Raw genomic sequence first — 14,483 nt, forward strand, 5'->3', positions numbered from 1 at the left:
TTACTCTCCTTGCTTTTGCAGACATTTGAGGTTTATGACATGTAAACACTGCCATGTTTAGGATGTGGACCAATGCCCAGGGTGGCATTAAATTAAGGGCAGCACAAATACTCAGGAAAAAAGGTGTTTGTGTGTTGTGCCACAAAAGAGTTTTCTATTGTTCATTTCACTTCCAGTCAATGAAGAGTGGGCACCCTGTAATTGTGCTCTGTTGCTCAGTCACTGTGTTGAGAAGCAGATGCTCAGGGTTGTCCATTCTGTTGGTATTTAATGCAGAAGTCAAGACTTTTTATCATAAAATAAATATAACATACCATAGTAATTTAGGCCCTCTACACAAGACATTTTAATCAAATATTTTCATTACCTTTAGGAATAAAGAGACTTGAGGTGTCAGCTTTATGTCATCAGAGTGTCTACCCCACTTAATTACAGTAACGTATTTTACAGTAGTATTATCTCACACACACCCACACACATACAAAATTATACCTTTTATTTGAGTATATTTATTCAGGAGGGGTAAAAAAACACATTAATTGATTTTAACATGGTCACCAGTCACACATTTATTGGCACTGCTAACAGTCCCCTTCAAAATAAATGTTTTTGAAGTCTATATTTTACTATTAGAGTTTCTAGGAACTTCTAATTAGTAATTCAGGACTTTCTGTTTCCCTGGTGTAGAAATGTGATGGGACACAGCCTTATGTGTGCTGATTTTCATAAGTCAGATAATGGCTACACGTTAATAGCTCCTGTCCTAAGTTTACCATACAGTCAAGACAAAAATGAAAAAGTAAAAAAAATTCCAACCATGACAAAAAAAAAAATCCATACGATATATTGAGCTAACCTTTGGTCTGCTCACATCTCAAATGCCGGATTAGTTTGCAATGATGATTCCTATTAACCATGTCTCCATTTAAATGGGAAAAGTGCATTTGCAAAAACATACCATCTGCTATGAAGCAGAGCAAAAGCAGCAGGACCTGAAGGAGGTTTTCTCTGTGAAATATACAACGAGTTTGAAAATAAAATAAGACAGATGCAAATATTGTTGATTAGATGATAAGGGCTTAGTGTGTGAGGACTGAATAAATTAAGATATTGTCATTATCTCTAAATGCATTGCTTCATTGTTACTGCCTCTATAGTATGCCCTCTGTGTAGAATCATAGAAAATCAATGTAGTGCAAAGCAACTGCCTTACTTTTCCTCTCAAGAGTTTTATTTTAAAGAAAGATTGGCTACTGTAAATAAAACAGCCAAAATAAAATATGTATTTCAGTGTATTATAAAAAATGATAGAAATAATTTCAATAGAATCCAGCGTGTGTGCATAAACTTACAGCACTATAAATGTTATTATTCTGTTTTGCAGTCAGAAAGATTTAAAGCTTTGTAAAGCATTTCATTTATGCCTTAGCTGACTATCTTACTAGTCCTATTCATAAAAGTCTTTGTTCCTACAGTACAGGATGCATGATGTCAAAATAAATCCCTATTTGGGACAAAATTAGCTTATTTGAAAAAACATATTTCTTAAAAAAGATTTAATTCATTTTATTTAAATCTCTGGACCGTCTATTTAAAAGCCAGTGGGAGCCCCCCAGTCATTCATGAACATTGCTAACCAGTAAAGCTCTAAACTGTGAGAATGGTAAAGTGAGTTGTACTGACCTCAAGTGGCATGAAAAGACAAGCTACAGTACATGTTTCGCTGCAGCACACAATAGGGCCATTGTACAGACGGCTCTGTCCGGCACATAATAAAGTACCCTGATGAAGCCGAGTGGAGAGAACAACACAATGAATCTAGTGTTGATGATCTGCCGGCCACTTTGTAGTCTGACACATAATAAAGTGAATATGACAGTTCAATATTGTTGTTTTTTTTTTTCAGTTTTATTGCTCTGTTTTATTAATTCCAGGATTTCATGAACAATATTTCAGAGCAACAGCATCAAACAATATATGAACACTTTACAAGCACAAACTGTAATGTATTTTATTGTGATTTTAAGTTTTAGACCAACACAATGGAGTGCATTATAGTGAAGAGGAGGAAATATTATATGTAGTTTTTCTAACTCTTTCCACAAATAAAAATCTGAAAAGTGCGGCATAGATTCATATGTCTCAACCAGCTTTGTACATTTTGAGGTAGAACTTTAAGCCCAGACATCATTGCAAATTTTTTATTTCAATTCTTGCGAAAAATTCTCAACTGAGTTTAAGCCTAAACATTGACTTTGACACTACAAACCTCACAATCTGCAGCAGAACCATTACAATACAATAAATGCTATCTTGTTTGGTCAAGAGCACTAATACAGACAGCGTGCAAGCTGTGAGAGAACTCATCATATCTTGAAGGCACAGTCCCTCCAATACCTTCTCCCAGCTTTATGCTCTACATCAGGGGTGCCCAACTCCAGTCCTCGAGAGCAACTCTCCTACAACTTTTAGGGTTATGGTTAGATGCATACCTTCTCCAACACATGTGAATCAAATGAATGGCCTCTGCAGAACTGATTGACACACTGATGAGGGGTTCAGCTATTTTATTCAGCTGTGTTGGAGAAGATAGTAGATTTCGAAGACTGGACTTGGGCACTCGTCGTCTACAGGTTTGGATTTGATCTATGAAACAGCTCTTGAGTGTGGCTTAGCTCCAAAGGACAGTAGGGCCAAAATCTAATAACTGCTATTTGCAACCTAATTATGTGTTTCTATATTTGGTTCAGTCTACAGGGAGTTGGATTGAAGATGTAGTTAAAACTGCATATCTGAACCTTGTTAATATGCAGACAGATGACCTGGGGGAAATACAAGTGCTGGATGATGAGCTCTGAGTCGTAATGAGCTGCAGGTTACATATTCAATCACTAAGCAGTTTAGTTGGGTCATGCTAAATCAGAGATCCTTTGTGGGCTCCAATGCTTTTTTCTTTGACCTGCGGGGAATACAGAGATATCACAGTTTTCTATATGTTAAAAAGAAAGATGAAACAGATGGAGAATCGGAAAAAGAGTGTAATTTTTATGGCATCACAGATATTTGATTTTGAATAAATCCGACATTTTTTCCCTTACTTTAAAAAAGCTTTTCTATTGCCTTTTTACGGGATGCTTACACAGTTAAATATATCGTAACCACAGATGAGAATGTTTCACATTCTTTACCAGCACCTAGCGACAACACACTGCACAGAAGCATTTAGTAGAGCCTATGAAAGTTAAGGTTGGCTCCTGATGTTGCATGGTTCTGAATTTATGGGCCTTCATTACCGTCAAAATGATCAAATATTACACGTTTGATAAAGTCTAAAAGTGATGGGGATTTCTCATATTTTTAGCACATTCAATAAAAGTTTTTGAAATTATTTTCATTTCTGCATATGTTGGGACCAATGATCAAAACGACACTAAAAACTGATCTGACTTCACTACAATCAAATGGGCTGGATATACTGCCACGTTTCGGTGGCTGGAAACAATCTTTTGGATTTCTTCATATGGTTTAGCCTACTTCAATACTTATGCAAAATCTAGCATCAGCAGATACTTAATATTAAAAGATAACACACTATAGATTAATTCCAATTAGTCCCAATTCAAGGTCAAGTATAACTTGTGCTTTCTCCTATTACAAATATTTACAACGTGTTTTTGTTTCTCTTTCATATAATTCCTGGATGTGGATGTTTTGGTGTTATTCCCAGCCAGCAGGAGGCGCCCTTTATCTGAAACCTGCACTTTTCTGACAATCAGTCCAGCAAATTTCTCTGAGACACATGAATGTAATAACGAAACTGCTCAACAATTTGAGGTTTTTACCTGGGCATAGATTATCAAAATATTATTGCCGTTAAACCAGTTGCTGCCTCAGTAGTATTACCCTGGCATTATCTTGCATCAACGGCAGTGATTTCCAGACTAAAAATAAGGGGTTACAGCTGGGTGATTTAGCTGTTTTCAGATCACACGTTTTTACCAGTTTCTGGATCACGACTCCATTAAACTAAACCTGAGCTGCATATTAGAAAGTCAAACAACTGCAGTATTTTGAATATTGTTAAAATCAGTAGGAATAAATCCACAACGTTCTCACTCCTCTCATCATGACAATGCTTTCTACTCAACCATGACCTTCAGCACCTTGGGTACTGTCATGATGGTCAGGTGTGAATTTCCACTGAACAGGCTGAATATAGTACTATTGGTATGCAAATCCTTTGGAATATAATACCCAACAAATATTGCATTCCAAACAGGCCTTATGAATATTTCACACATCAATGTTGTGATGATGATGATATACAAAAATTGGTTAAGTCTAACATCCCAGACTTTACTTAAATGTACTATTTATTTAGAACGGTGAATCGAAAAGGTCTGTTCATATTTCATCTTATGAAAGTTTGCCCACCCCTTTAACTTAACCATATCTTCTCATGCTACAACCAAAAACGTCAGTGTATTTTACAAGGATTTCACTTCCTAAACCAACACAAAGTAGTGCATACAGGTCCTTCTCAAAATATTAGCATATTGTGATAAAGTTCATTATTTTCCATAATGTCATGATGAAAATTTAACATTCATATATTTTAGATTTATTGCACACTAACTGAAATATTTCAGGTCTTTTATTGTCTTAATACAGATGATTTTGGCATACAGCTCATAAAAACCCAAAATTACTATCTCACAAAATTAGCATATTTCATCCGACCAATAAAAGAAAAGTGTTTTTAATACAAAAAACATCAACCTTCAAATAATCATGTACAGTTATGCACTCAATACTTGGTCAGGAATTCTTTTGCAGAAATGACTGCTTCAATGGGGCGTGGCATGGAGGCAATCAGCCTGTGGCACTGCTGAGGTCTTATGGAGGCCCAGGATGCTTCGATAGCGGCCTTTAGCTCATCCAGAGTGTTGGGTCTTGAGTCTCTCAACGTTCTCTTCACAATATCCCACAGATTCTCTATGGGGTTCAGGTCAGGAGAGTTGGCAGGCCAATTGAGCACAGTGATACCATGGTCAGTAAACCATTTACCAGTGGTTTTGGCACTGTGAGCAGGTGCCAGGTCGTGCTGACAAATGAAATCTTCATCTCCATAAAGCTTTTCAGCAGATGGAAGCATGAAGTGCTCCAAAATCGCCTGATAGCTAGCTGCATTGACCCTGCCCTTGATAAAACACAGTGGACCAACACCAGCAGCTGACACGGCACCCCAGACCATCACTGACTGTGGGTACTTGACACTGGACTTCTGGCATTTTGGCATTTCCTTCTCCCCAGTCTTCCTCCAGACTCTGGCACCTTGATTTCCGAATGACATGCAGAATTTGCTTTCATCCGAAAAAAGTACTTTGGACCACTGAGCAACAGTCCAGTGCTGCTTCTCTGTAGCCCAGGTCAGGCGCTTCTGCCGCTGTTCTGGTCAAAGTGGCTTGACCTGGGAATGCGGCACCTGTAGCCCATTTCCTGCACACGCCTGTGCACGGTGGCTCTGGATGTTTCTACTCCAGACTCAGTCCACTGGTTCCGCAGGTCCCCCAAGGTCTGGAATCGGCCCTTCTCCACAATCTTCCTCAGGGTCCGGTCACCTCTTCTCGTTGTGCAGCGTTTTCTGCCGCACTTTTTCCTTCCCACAGACTTCCCACTGAGGTGCCTTGATACAGCACTCTGGGAACAGCCTATTGGTTCAGAAATGTCTTTCTGTGTCTTACCCTCTTGTTTGAGGGTGTCAATAGTGGCCTTCTGGACAGCAGTCAGGTCGGCAGTCTTACCCATGATTGGGGTTTTGAGTGATGAACCAGGCTGAGAGTTTTAAAGGCCTCAGGAATCTTTTGAGGTGTTTAGAGTTAACTCGTTGATTCAGATGATTAGGTTCATAGATCGTTTAGAGACCCTTTTAATGATATGCTAATTTTGTGAGATAGGAATTTTGGGTTTTCATGAGCTGTATGCCAAAATCATCCGTATTAAGACAATAAAAGACCTGAAATATTTCAGTTAGTGTGCAATGAATCTAAAATATATGAATGTTGAATTTTCATCATGACATTACGGAAAATAATGAACTTTATCACAATATGCTAATATTTTGAGAAGGACCTGTAGTTGTGAAGTAAAAGGAAAGGATCAATTTTTTTTTAATTACATAGAAAAATGTAAAAAATGTGCCATGCATTTACTTTCATCCCCCTTTATTCCGTTTCCGCTAAATAAAATCCAGTGTAGCCATCTCCCTTAACAAGTCACTTAATTAGTAAATGGAGTCAAAATGTGCGTGTAATTCAATGTCTGCATACATCCAGCTGTTCTGTGAACCTCAGAGGGTTGTTAGAGAACATTAATGAACAAACAGCACCATGAAGACAAAAGAACACAGCAAACCATATTCCAGAATATAAACATTACATAGAGCAGTAAAATATTAAAATGGAGAAGAGTACGCCACAATCACAAATTCACAATCTGCAGAATCATGCTGTTGGGGATGGCCTAGTCCAAGTCCAGACTTAAATCCAGTTGAGAATCTGTGGCAGGACATAATTTTCCTTCAACTTCACCATTACTTTCTACTTTCCATGGATCTATCATGTACAACCCCATTTAAATAGGTTGAAGTTAATGGCTAAAATGTGAAAATGTTCAAGGGGTTTTGTATTTAACACACATCCTTGAATGCCAATTCATTAAAACAGTAACTGTCAGGTGATTTCAGAATAAACCACATCTTTTTATTGGACAACAGTCACACAAGCCATTACACATCTGCATCCACTTTATTTAAATTAAAATAGTTGTATACTTTCATAGCAAACAATAAAACATTCAGCAGATACAGAATGATGTATTTCTATTAGAAATACCTGCCTGCTGGTAACAGCTTTGCAGTTAAATATTAAACATTTCTAACATCTGTAAAAGCTCTTATGCTTTCTCCTCTTTCAGCAGAGCGAGGATGCCCTCTTTCCTGGAGGTGTAAGGCGTGTGCTTCAACTGAAAGACATGAGCAGGAAACAGGTTCCCGCTGGGGGCGTACATCTCCTCACCCTTCTGTCCCATCAGTGAGCGCAGCGTCTTGTTTCTGGACAGGATTTTATCATAAAACTCCACTCCTCCTCTGGCGTATTCCCGAGACACTCTAGCTGCACGCCGGTCTGAGCTATAGTCAATCCACTGGCTGAGAGCGTCTGAGGAGAGGAAATAAGAAACAGCCCCGATTCCCAGCGCCAAAACATTCACTACCCCACGCATCAGCACGGGGCCGCCATGCAGCCCCAACACCTGTTTTAGCACCACGCTGTACACCCAAACCCCACCCAGACAGAACGGAGCAACAGTAGCCGTCATGACAGGTCCCCCGGATTGTAAGCGGGCCACCTCCCGAGCGATGGCAAACTTCTGCGCCTCAAGAGAGAACACCAGCGCCTCCTTCAAAGCACAGCCGGCCTCGCTGCTCCAGTCCACTGTTTTACCGTTGATGAAGATGTTGCGGTTGGTTATTCCGCTCGGATCGTCTGCACTGCTGTTAAAGTTGGCCGGGATGCCGATTTGGGCCCCGGCAGGAAGCCACGGAACTCCAGCACCGACTGGGTGGAACCCAAAGGAGGCAAAAGCAGAGAAGGTCTTGGGTGGGTTGACACCAAAGTCCTTAAGCACCTAAAATGACAATAACACAGAAAACAACAGTCAGTCAGTCAGTCATTTTCCAACGCTTATTCCATAGTGGGTCACGGGGAAGCTGGTGCCTATCTCCAGCAGTCTATGGGTGAGAGGCAGGGTACACCCTGGACAGGTCGCCAGTCCATCGCAGGGCAACACACAAACAACCACGGACACACTCATTCATACACCTAAGGGCAATTAAGAGAGACCAATTAACCTAACAGGCATGTCTTTGGACTGTGGGAGGAAGCCGGAGAACCCGGTGAGAACCCACACATGCATGGGGAGAACATGCAAACTCCAGAAAACAACAATAATTAGGAAATAATTAGGTTACACTACCGAAGTCTGTGTTTTTCTTACATATTTAAACATATTGATAATAAACAAATTTGAACATAACTAAAAAGACTTAAAACTGCTGAAAATGTAATTTAAAACATTTGTATAAATGGAACTGTGCAGACAAAGGTCTTACTGTCCTTCATTTTATTTACCAAGACTGCAAATCTGATTACATTTATTTATTTCAGTTGGTAGAGCAGGCACACTATGTGCAGAGAACATAGTCCTCAACATGGTTGTCCTGGGTTCATTTCCAGGTCTCGGCCCATTTGTTGCATGTCTTCCCTTTCTCTCTACCCCCTCTTTCGTGTCAAAATACTATTCAATAAAAGCCACTAGTGCCTAAAAAGAAATATTTTAAAAAATTGTATTTGAATGTTATCTTTAGTGGAGAGACAATGGGACAGAAGACAAGCGAAACCACCTGCTGAAAGATACTCTCCAGCTTTTCCGACAGCACCACTGGCTCTCCTTTATACCAGGCCTGATAGAGCTGACGGTAGGATAAGTCAGGGAAAGCATGGTAGAACATTTTGGCTGCAAAGACTCCTCCACAGCTCGAAATGAGCAGTGGAGCCCGGTACTTCTGAAGAAGCACCGAGAACTGGAGCAAACGAGATGCCATCGCGTGGTTTTATGATGTTTCAACCTGGTGCAGCAGCTTTCAGTACGTGACATCTGTGAAGGGGAAAAAAATCTTTCATCAGGCTCTACATGCAATAAACAAAGAAGAAAAACATTAAAAAATTTTAAAAATGGGAAGATATATAAGATGAATATGAATAAATAAAGGAAAACATCACATTGAAGTGCAGTGATAAATTATTGCAAGAATGTTCGCTGTGGTCCTGTTTTCTATTCAGGGGCGATTTATCATTTTGATTCCCAAGCAGAAGTGGATCTTAGTAGGTACTGTCAGCTAAAAACGTTTTTTTTTTTTTTTTCTTTTTACAAAGCTGTGATTGGAACTGTTATATCATGATTTTAAAAACATGTTTTGAACAACAGCTAATGTCTAAACTGCCTTTGGATTTCTTGAGACATTGGCATCATCTTTTAAAGAATGCAATCACTACCTCTCTGCATTAGTAGGCTGCAACTAAATAACAAGCCTGGAAATAACGCATTAACATTTGTTTTCAACAACTCCCTGTTGGGACAATTATTGGTACAATTCCGATAAAATAAATGAATTGAAACATTTTTAAAAATGTATTTCTAACCTAAGCTGATCGGAGTTTCTATGAAGTTTTAATTAGTAATCCATGTCTTTTAATTTCACTGGGGTATGTAAGAGGCCAATTTTAGCTATTGACTGTAGGCTGATGAAGATGTGATGTTTTTGGGCGTGCTACCAGGAAAAAGCCTTTACTGTCCTACCATTGGAATCACAAACCCTACTGGGACTTTAACTGGAACTGCTTTGGTGAGATGAAACTAAGATTGAGCAACAATGTGTCCCGGCTGATTTGGATTGAAACTAAGGGTACATATAGTGGAATAGCACCTCATGCCCATGGTTTAGTAGGGAGGATCTGTGATGCTGAGGGCCTGTTTCGCTTCCAAAAGCCCTCCGAACCTTGTCAGAGGTCATACCATCATGAACCTTTTGACATTCCTGCTCAGTCCCAAGAAACATCTGATGGCTTCTGCCAGAAAACTGAAAATAGGTCGCAAGAATGTTTTTTTTTTAAAACTGGAAACTGATCCGAACATGTTTAATGTTATAGAAAAAAGTGTGTGTTGACGAAAGGGGGTTTGCACAAAAGCGAGCGAGTTTAGCTCAGAAAAAGACAAGGTTCTTTCCAGAGAAACAGGCGAATAAATCGTATCCGAACACAAGGGAGTGTTAAGCTAACTTTGAGTGTACCTAACTCAGTGTAGCTACGAACGTTGCTATGCTAGGCCTGTAAACAATATTTCTAAACACATTATCAAGATAGAAACAATATTAAATAATCTGCTGTTTTTACCCTGTTTTAGAGAAAATAAACTCACATGTCCGCTGCATATTTACAAGGACAGTTACGTGGTTCAAAACACTGCCGCTGGAGTCCGTAAAGCGATTAAGCTGCCGTAATCAAAGCGTGTTACGACAAGTTAACGACAGCATGAGAACGGGAAAATTAGGGGTTTTCCAGATATTTATTTTATATTATTATATTTATTATTTAAAAATACAGAGGAATGAAACAATAAAGGAACTAAAATATAGCTTGCGTGTTGCAGAATAAATAAATAAAAAAGAAATATATGCATTTAATAAAAAAGCAACAAAAAGGAAAATATAAAATAGTTTATACAGATAGAGTGAATTAATAAACACAGAGTTAAAAAAAACAGTTCCAGGAATTTGTTCCTGCAATCACTATGTGTACAGATTTGGCAAACTTAATTCTGTTAGAGGAGGAAAATAAGTCACTTTCTTGGTTCATAAAGCTGAAAAGATAGATGGACAGTAGTTACTTTTGATAACATACCTGAAGTTCTATCACCATTTGTCACGTTCTTAAAAATTTTAGATAATCTTCACACCTACCAAATCTAAAGATCTGAGGTCACAAAATGCACAAAAGCATTTCAGGTTAATGCAGGAACAGTTGTTTTATAAGGGGGATTTATCTTAGCAACACTTGACAAATTTTAAGGTGTGGAAGGTCTCATGAGAGCAAACTGTACTCTGGTTTTGGTGTTGTATTGCCCTTGAATACATTTGCACGAACTATATCTGCATCCACAATATGAGTCAAAGTTGAGGCACTGATTTAGTGTTTAAAGGTTCATTAGAGAGACATGAATTGTAGTTTGAAAGCCTTAAAGGAAATCAGTATTGCAGTTTGTTCATATGACGTGAATGTCAATAAGAAAGTGTCCATGAGCAATGCTCACACTGTGCTCTTCTCAAAAAAATGTTTAGAATCTGCAAAAAGCAAAGCAGTTAGCTGTCCAATTAAAATCTTTTGAACTTTCTGTCCATTCTGGTGACCTCTCAATAAATAGCTAAATCAATACCCCAGACAATTAGTTCACCACCTCTTGATTGCTTTGTCCAAAGCCTAAATCAATGAATTCTTGCATTTCTAAAAGGACAAGCTTCGACCTCCTAGGTGCAGATATGATAATTCCAGTTATTTCTGACCTAAGGGGAATTTTATATTTAAAGGATATTCTGTGACTCTTATAGATTTCTACAAAGTGTGTTTAACAGTGTCAAGTATGAGCTAAGGAAAAACTTGCAGCTGTGATGGAAGATTTTGTTCTCTAAGGTTGGGACAATGCTGATTTTACAAACTGTACAAAATATTGATTAAATGTCTTGGAGAAGCTACCATTCTTAAGAAGCAGAGCAGGAAATCAGGGGAACTGGATGTTGATGTTGAGAGCTCTGATTGAACCTTACTTGTGTTATGAAGAGAACTGGTGCAGGGGAAGGGCTGTAGATCCAGGGCTGGCTGAAGCAAGCACTGGACAGGCAATCTCAGGTGAGTATTTGATCTGTGTTTCCTCTGGCACATTTGGTGATCTCCGTGGGTTTGTTTTTTGATGAGGGTGGATATATAGGTGAGTTATAGTAATTTGGTCGGTAAGGCAGTTATGGTGTGACCCAGAAAGAGATTTGCTCCTTCGAGGAAATCTCTTCCTTGGAAACTCATCTCAGGTAGGGGCGTGAGGTAAGTCCCAAGGTGGTAGTTGTAAGCTACAAAGAGACACTATCTGAGGAACAAGGAATCACTATGGGCATGGCAACTGGGAGAGCTAGGCTACTGCAACCAAGTGGGACAGTCTGGCAGTGTTGGAGAGCCTGCTGGTCCTCTTAAACTGCTGTTTGATGAAATGATTGAAAACACATGAGTACACAGCACAGTAGGAGCAGTCTCCAGTGACCTTCTGGAGAGCATATTTACACATTATGAAAATATTGTGTATCCATGCATACTAGGTGTCTGGGTACTTTCAAATGTATCTGGAATTCATGTAAATACGTAAGATAACAACATCATTAAACATTACTAATTTCCTGTCACTCATGTCAGCTGAAACAAGCACAATGAAATATGTAATGCCAAAATATTTGCAGAGAAACAATGCAGATCAGGTTTTGCTCCAAATATTAGTTTAATGTTTTACACTCCCTCTCTTTTTTCCATGGCTATATTAAATGCATTCTGAAACCTGCTATATCTGTCTGTGCATTAGATGTGGTGCTCGGTATTTCCCCCCTTTTTATTTATGCACGACTGAGTGAACACTTTCTAACCACGTACTGTGTGTCTTCTTGAATAATGTATCTGCACAGGCATTTTTCATGGAACAACCACGTTCCTGAGTGTTTTTCTCTTGTCTTCTGTGGTTGGAAGCAACCATTCAGAGTTCCTGCTGACAAACAACCTCGTAATTACCAAGGTTTCGGGGAAGCACTTCTTTTAAGTGGCTACTAGTACTAACTTCTAAGTCATGCAGAACGCTGGATCTGTTTGAACATGGCAAATGTAGACCTTAACTCCTAAGACCAAATGGATTCAAATTGCTTTGCCTTGTGTTTGTGGTGTGAACATGTTGTCAATATCTACGAAAGCAAAAAGGTGCATTTTAACTAGATTTTATACTATATAGAGCACAGTAATACTCTGGCGGTTTGATGCAACTTTAGCACACGAAGCCCTTAATAAATTAGGCTTCAAAGTAAACTTTCTTCTGCATCATTACCAACTTATAAAATGTTCAAGGTAAAACTGAATTAAGTTTGCAAACTTAGAACAAGGGTCATTTGTTAATATGGAGTGTTTGTTAATATCTGGTTTCAGCTGCTTATATTCATTTATTATTTCAATCACCATTTAACATTAAATCAGACTAACTTCATCCTGTTTTTGATCAGTGAAAATGACCAACAATGTTTTAGAGTTATTAAAAAAAGAGAATGAATATTTTTCGAGTATTGTTATTCATTTCTTTATATTCCGAAGTTTATATAAATCAAGATTACTATAACTTTAAGAAAACAAGCCCAGATGATGATGTCACCTTTCCTTGTACAGTACGTGTCTCTGGAACAAATATGATTCTTGATCAATGGTGACAGCATTATAGCAAATTATTTTCCTGTGTACAGAATGAATCTTACCAGGTTGATCATGTTGATATTGCTGAAGCTATCAAAACTCACGAGAATTACAAAGAAATCAAACAGCTGTTTGCAAATAGGACTACAGGAATGGATCTTATTTCTGTTGAGCATCTCAAACCTGCTAGTTCGAGGTTAGCTCCTCTACTTGCCTTGTGCTTTACTAGTTTTATTGTGCATGGTTTTATCCCAGACTCCTTGATGAAAGTATTTGTATCTCCTGTGAAGGACAACACAGGTAAAGTGGGCTGCTCAGATATTTACAGACTCATTGCCCTTGCAAATATACTATCAAAAGTATTTGAACTTATTATTTTACCTAGATTTGAAAAAAAAATAATGTCTACAGAGAATCAATCTGGGTTTGAGACTAAACATGACACTGATATGTGCATACATGGCTTACAACTGCCTTAAAAGAATTACTAAGTAATTATAATAGCAAAAACTGTACAGTTTTTAAATGTTTCCTAGATGCCTCTAAGGCTTTTGATCGTGTAAATCCCAGAAAACAATTTTCAAAACTGTGCCAGGCTGGTGAACCTAAATATACAGTAAGATCTCTATGCAGGTCAAGTGGGCCAACTGTGTGACTGTACCCTTTCAGGTCTGTAATGGAGTAAGACAAGGTAGCATTATATCCCCGGCATTGCTTAATTTTTGGGCTCTGCAAAACACTGATGACATCATGACAAATGCACATTATGAGAAAAGGCAGAGGCAACGTCTCAAGGCATCAGCTAGGGACAAATGGGTTGTAATTCCATGCTAGAAATAACCAGTCAGAGACAGGAAATGTTTTATTTTTCATGTTTTTGGGCATTTGACTTGTCAGTAATTAGTCCTCTAAAGACTGAAGTTGTAATTGACCTAGGTGTTCATTATGTGGAACCTTCAGCCATAGTTTGTACAGAGTATTTGTACATGTTATAGCTGGTTTCACAACGTACCAAGTGTTCTGTTTGCAAGTGTACTTTTATGGAGACATAGTGATTACTTTGTAAGTGCAGAAGTACTCTTTTATAAAATAAAGGTTCATGCCTTGAGTTAGGGTCAATATTTGCTTTTTTTTTTTTGCCTTTTATTCCTCTATGGGAACTGATCCACATAAATCTCCATATACCGTATCTAATTCATACATTTCCTTGAGAATATCTTGTCTGCTGTCAGATAATAATGACTATAATGCTGAACTTGCATCTGAACACAGATCTGTGATTTATCTGACCAGTGCAACACTGATACAATTTCTAACATGTTAACTGAGATATGTAGCTGTTGTTTTTCTTCAAAACAGGAACTCCCAGGGTAGGTATGCAAA

General features: G+C 38.4%; 1 protein-coding gene across 2 annotated transcripts; it reads right to left on the bottom strand.

Moving 5' to 3' along the window:
• Positions 1 to 6,739: 6,739 nt before the first annotated feature.
• tmem177 (transmembrane protein 177) lies at positions 6,740 to 10,143 on the bottom strand. Of its 2 annotated transcripts, none has more exons than XM_047370833.1 (3): positions 10,036 to 10,143; positions 8,462 to 8,715; positions 6,740 to 7,686 (listed from the first exon to the last, which is right to left on the bottom strand). In XM_047370833.1, exons 2-3 carry the CDS (start codon positions 8,660 to 8,662, stop codon positions 6,955 to 6,957), a joined length of 933 nt encoding a protein of 310 aa, XP_047226789.1. In that variant the 5' UTR covers positions 8,663 to 8,715; positions 10,036 to 10,143; the 3' UTR covers positions 6,740 to 6,954. The 2 variants fall into 2 exon arrangements, with proteins under 2 accessions (XP_047226789.1, XP_047226788.1); XM_047370832.1 differs by having other exon boundaries at positions 10,011 to 10,090.
• Positions 10,144 to 14,483: the final 4,340 nt, after the last annotated feature.

Source organism: Girardinichthys multiradiatus, chromosome 7 (genome assembly GCF_021462225.1).
Source record: "Girardinichthys multiradiatus isolate DD_20200921_A chromosome 7, DD_fGirMul_XY1, whole genome shotgun sequence".
Taxonomy (NCBI): domain Eukaryota; kingdom Metazoa; phylum Chordata; class Actinopteri; order Cyprinodontiformes; family Goodeidae; genus Girardinichthys; species Girardinichthys multiradiatus.

Excerpts from the sequence above, each read along its gene's own strand:
- tmem177 (XM_047370833.1), bottom strand. The coding sequence starts at position 8,662 with ATGGCATCTCGTTTGCTCCAGTTCTCGGTGCTTCTTCAGAAGTACCGG. Across the intron at positions 7,687-8,461 it reads TGGAGAGTATCTTTCAGCAG|GTGCTTAAGGACTTTGGTGT; the intron begins GTGGTTTCGCTT and ends TTGTCATTTTAG.